The sequence below is a fragment of the Otolemur garnettii genome, unplaced genomic scaffold (assembly GCF_000181295.1).
Source record: "Otolemur garnettii isolate 467f Iridium unplaced genomic scaffold, OtoGar3 scaffold00031, whole genome shotgun sequence".
Classification (NCBI taxonomy): Eukaryota; Metazoa; Chordata; class Mammalia; order Primates; family Galagidae; genus Otolemur; species Otolemur garnettii.
The window spans coordinates 14,148,650-14,152,165 of NW_003852426.1; the positions used below are offsets into that span (position 1 = coordinate 14,148,650).

General features: G+C 51.6%; 1 protein-coding gene across 1 annotated transcript in view; it reads right to left on the minus strand.

The window, feature by feature from the left end:
- GTPBP2 (GTP binding protein 2) overlaps positions 1-1,149 on the minus strand; it is an 8,284-nt gene extending 7,135 nt beyond the window's left edge. Inside the window, exon 1 of the mRNA XM_003789221.3 lies at positions 886-1,149. Coding sequence (XP_003789269.2) covers positions 886-1,071 — 186 coding nt within the window. The 5' untranslated portion in view covers positions 1,072-1,149. The remainder of the gene's footprint in view (positions 1-885) is intronic.
- Between the last annotated feature and the right edge of the window lie 2,367 nt (positions 1,150-3,516).

Consider the following 3,516-nt stretch of genomic DNA (forward strand, 5'->3'; position numbering starts at 1 on the left):
CTGGGCTGGGTTTGAACCTGCCAGCCCCCATATATGTGGCTGGTGCCCAAGCCACTGAGCTACAGGTGCCAAGCCGGGAGATCTTTTCTTATCAACAAAGAACTTCCAGAAACCTTTTTATCATTTTGCTGAGGATGGAGAGTTAGGATGGTTGGCTTTAGAAATGTGGTATGACAGCTTAAACCAATGGTTCCCAAAGGCTGGTCCTAGGACCAGAAGAATAAGCATCACATGGAACTTGTAAGAAGTGCAAATTCCCAGGCCTACCCCTCTCTTACTGAATCAGAAATTCTAAGAGTGGGGCCAGCAATCCAGGTGATTCTGATACATGTTAAACTTTGATAACCAATGGCTTAGGCTCTTCCTCTGGGTCCTCCTTTCCTAAGAAGGACAAAATAGCAGTCATCCTTTGCCATAAGGACGTAATAGGTATGTGGAAACTCTTTTCTACACACCTGTTCTTGCCTCCCACAAGAAAGACAAAGGGACACAACACATAGCTCTTTTCCCGGTACTCCCCTCCTCCCTATGGAACAAGTTTATAAAAAGGATGCAGTCTCCCTTCCCTTGTCGCAGCACAGGCAGCGGTTGGTGTGTTCTACTCTGTTTTTCCCAAGGGGATGGAATCCCCTTTCCCCACTTCTCTTCCTGAGGCAATCTAATGTCTCCACTCTTCCTCCAAGAAGTCCTGACCCCGAGGGGAGGTCCAGTGTCTCTGCCCCTTGTCCCTTGTGTCCCGGGACCGGAAGGAGGGGTTCACCTTCCACGCCCCTCCTCCCTGGGGTCTCGACACCGGAAAGGGGGATTGTGTCTGTCCTGCCTCCCTAGAGTCCCGGGACCGGAAGGCGTGGTTTCTTCTCGCCTCACTCCTTCTCAGGTGCTCACCTCAGGGGGCAGGTAGGGGGGGTTGTTAGCTTTGCCCCCTCTGTTCCTTCCGTTCTTCTTCTTCCCCTTCGGGCCTCCGCAGCCGCTGCTGCCGCCGGCCCCCCTAGCCTTGAGGGTTCCGCCTATGGCCGGGCCCCCTCCGGGCCGGCAGCAGCCGCCGAACAGCTCGGATACCCGCGAGTCCATCCGCTGCTGCCACCAGCCCCCCGCCCGACCCCTCCCCCCCGCCACCTCCGCCACCGCCGCCGCCCCTGCTGCCACTGCCGCGTCGGGCCAGCCTAAGGAGAGCGGGGTGGGGCCCTGCACAAACCACGCCCCCGCCTTCCCTGGCCTCCGGGCGCGTCAGAAACAGTCGCGGTGCACCACGGGATATAGAGTCCGCAGGCCTGGGACCTCGTTCAAAGGAGATTGCCGCCGCCCTACAACTCCCAGAAGGCATCGCGGCGCGAGGGGCCGAGCAGTTGTATTAGGGGGCGTGGGCAAGGAGCGCGCCTTTGTGCGCAAAGGCCTAAGGGACCTGTAGTCTGGTTCACTGTCCCCGCACTCGGAGTGGGTCTTTTTCCAGGGTCTAGGAGGGAAATTTAGAACCCCGCGACCTGCGGTGAGGACGATGACCGCTGGCAAAGAGCTTACATCATAATCGTCGCGCTTTATGGGCGCTCCTGGGTCTGACCCCTTAACGCAGATTTTAAACAACAAGTTTTGGACCTGGAGAGTTGAAGAATTCAGGGCTACAGGTCCTTCCAGCCTGCTGGCTCCGCCTCTGCCTCAGTTTCTTACCCAGTGGCCCGCGTGCCGTAGGGGTGAGTCAGGGCGAACGACAGGGCGGAGGCGGATGATGGTTAGCCTAATTACAGCTGTTATTGTTGCGATCATTATGCCATCTTTACATAGTAGTCACTGCTTTATTACCAAGCTGGCACCGTCTGGGGGCTGGTTTTAGCAGCCGGAGGCACCACGGTGGCCGCGACACGAGGCCAGAATCCATAAACCACCTTGCAGCCTGAGGGCTGCATGGGTACCCAAAGCGAGTATTCCCTCTCCTTTGTTTTGAAGCAGAACCAATCGGGGAGAAGCGAGTTTGATTTTTAAAACAGGACTGTAGGAGGGGCCTGGTCCCCACTGAGGGCGGGGCTGGGGCTCCGGTTACATCAACTACCGCGAAGTCTGGGGAAGTGGCCTGGAATAGAAACCTAGCCTAGGGCCTCAGGGGATTGTTGACTTTTGACTTTCTTGCCAAGCCTCTCCTGCTCTTTAGGACTCTTGCAGTCAGCAAAGAGTAAACACATTCAGTACACAAAACGTGAGGAAGGATGGAGGAGCAGTGATGCCAGGCTGGGAGTCAAGACGCCAGGGTTTAATTCACCGTCCCATGGCTGTCTCATTACTCACTACCCACATTGTGTCCATCTCCCCACTCTTCACAAACAGCTAGGGGCTCATACACTGCCTAAAAATTAAACAGCTCTTCCCTCCAGAACTCAGTTTTCCTTGGAAAACAAGGAGCCGCAACAGTGGCCTACCTCTGGTGATCCCTTCAGGCGTTCAGACTTGGTGGAGTCCATGGCTTCCTCACCGGGGCACAAGGAGGGAGGTAGGTCTACTGATCCTGTAGTTGCCGTCCATGTGGCATAACTGTCCAAAACAGTGAGAGCAAAAGGACCTAAAACTGCAAAAGAGCATAGCAGACCATAGGCCAATTATGAGCATCTTCAAGGGTCCAAAGCAAATATGACTTTTCTTAGCCATGTTATTGAGGGAAAGGTTATGCTCCAGAGGTCAACTCCTAGTCAGGGGCACAGGCTTACCAGAGAAACCAGGGGAACTGCTGCTCAGAGACTGAGTCTAGAGAACTCAGAGATCTCAAGAAGGATGGGAACTGGAAGCAAGAGATAAAACCATCACCCCCAACATTCTGACCATGACCAGCTCTGGGCCTTCTAGATAACCAGGCCCTACTGCATTTGACTGATTACACTTGTCCCTTCACATATATGGATCTTTCAACAACCAACCTCACACAATTTCACTTCATCCATCCCAATCCTCTAGTCTCTTAAGTGGGGGAACGTCTTTTAAGATAAACTATTCTGATATCCCATTCTTGACCAACTTGGCCTACCACAGACCACAGTGAAAGCTAGCAGAGGAGTAGGCAGAACAGGAATGTCTATCCCAGAGGAGATTAGGGAGGGATGGAAGGTAGTATATATATGTGTTCAGTTTCCTGGAGGCGCTGCTTATCAGGTACCTATGAGATGGTTGACTGTGGGAAATATATGTCATGGAAGCAAACATACACACCACATGTGAACATTTTCGTGGCATGTAATTAGTCATTTATTTTTGTGCCTAGTTCCTTGGCATAAGTTTAAACTCAGAGTTAATCTTTCATTATGTGTTTTCTTGGTTTTGTGTGATGCCTAAGCCACCCCCACTCCTAGATTATGAAGTATTCTCTAATATTTTATTCTAGGAGTTTTGAGGTTTATATTTATATTTAGCTCTTTAATCCATTTGGAATTTATCTTTTCATAATGTATATGCTAGGAATTCAGTTTTTTATTTTCCTAAATGGATAGGAAGTCCTCTCAAGTTATTTTCTTCAAAAAGTCACTGTCATTGGCTCAG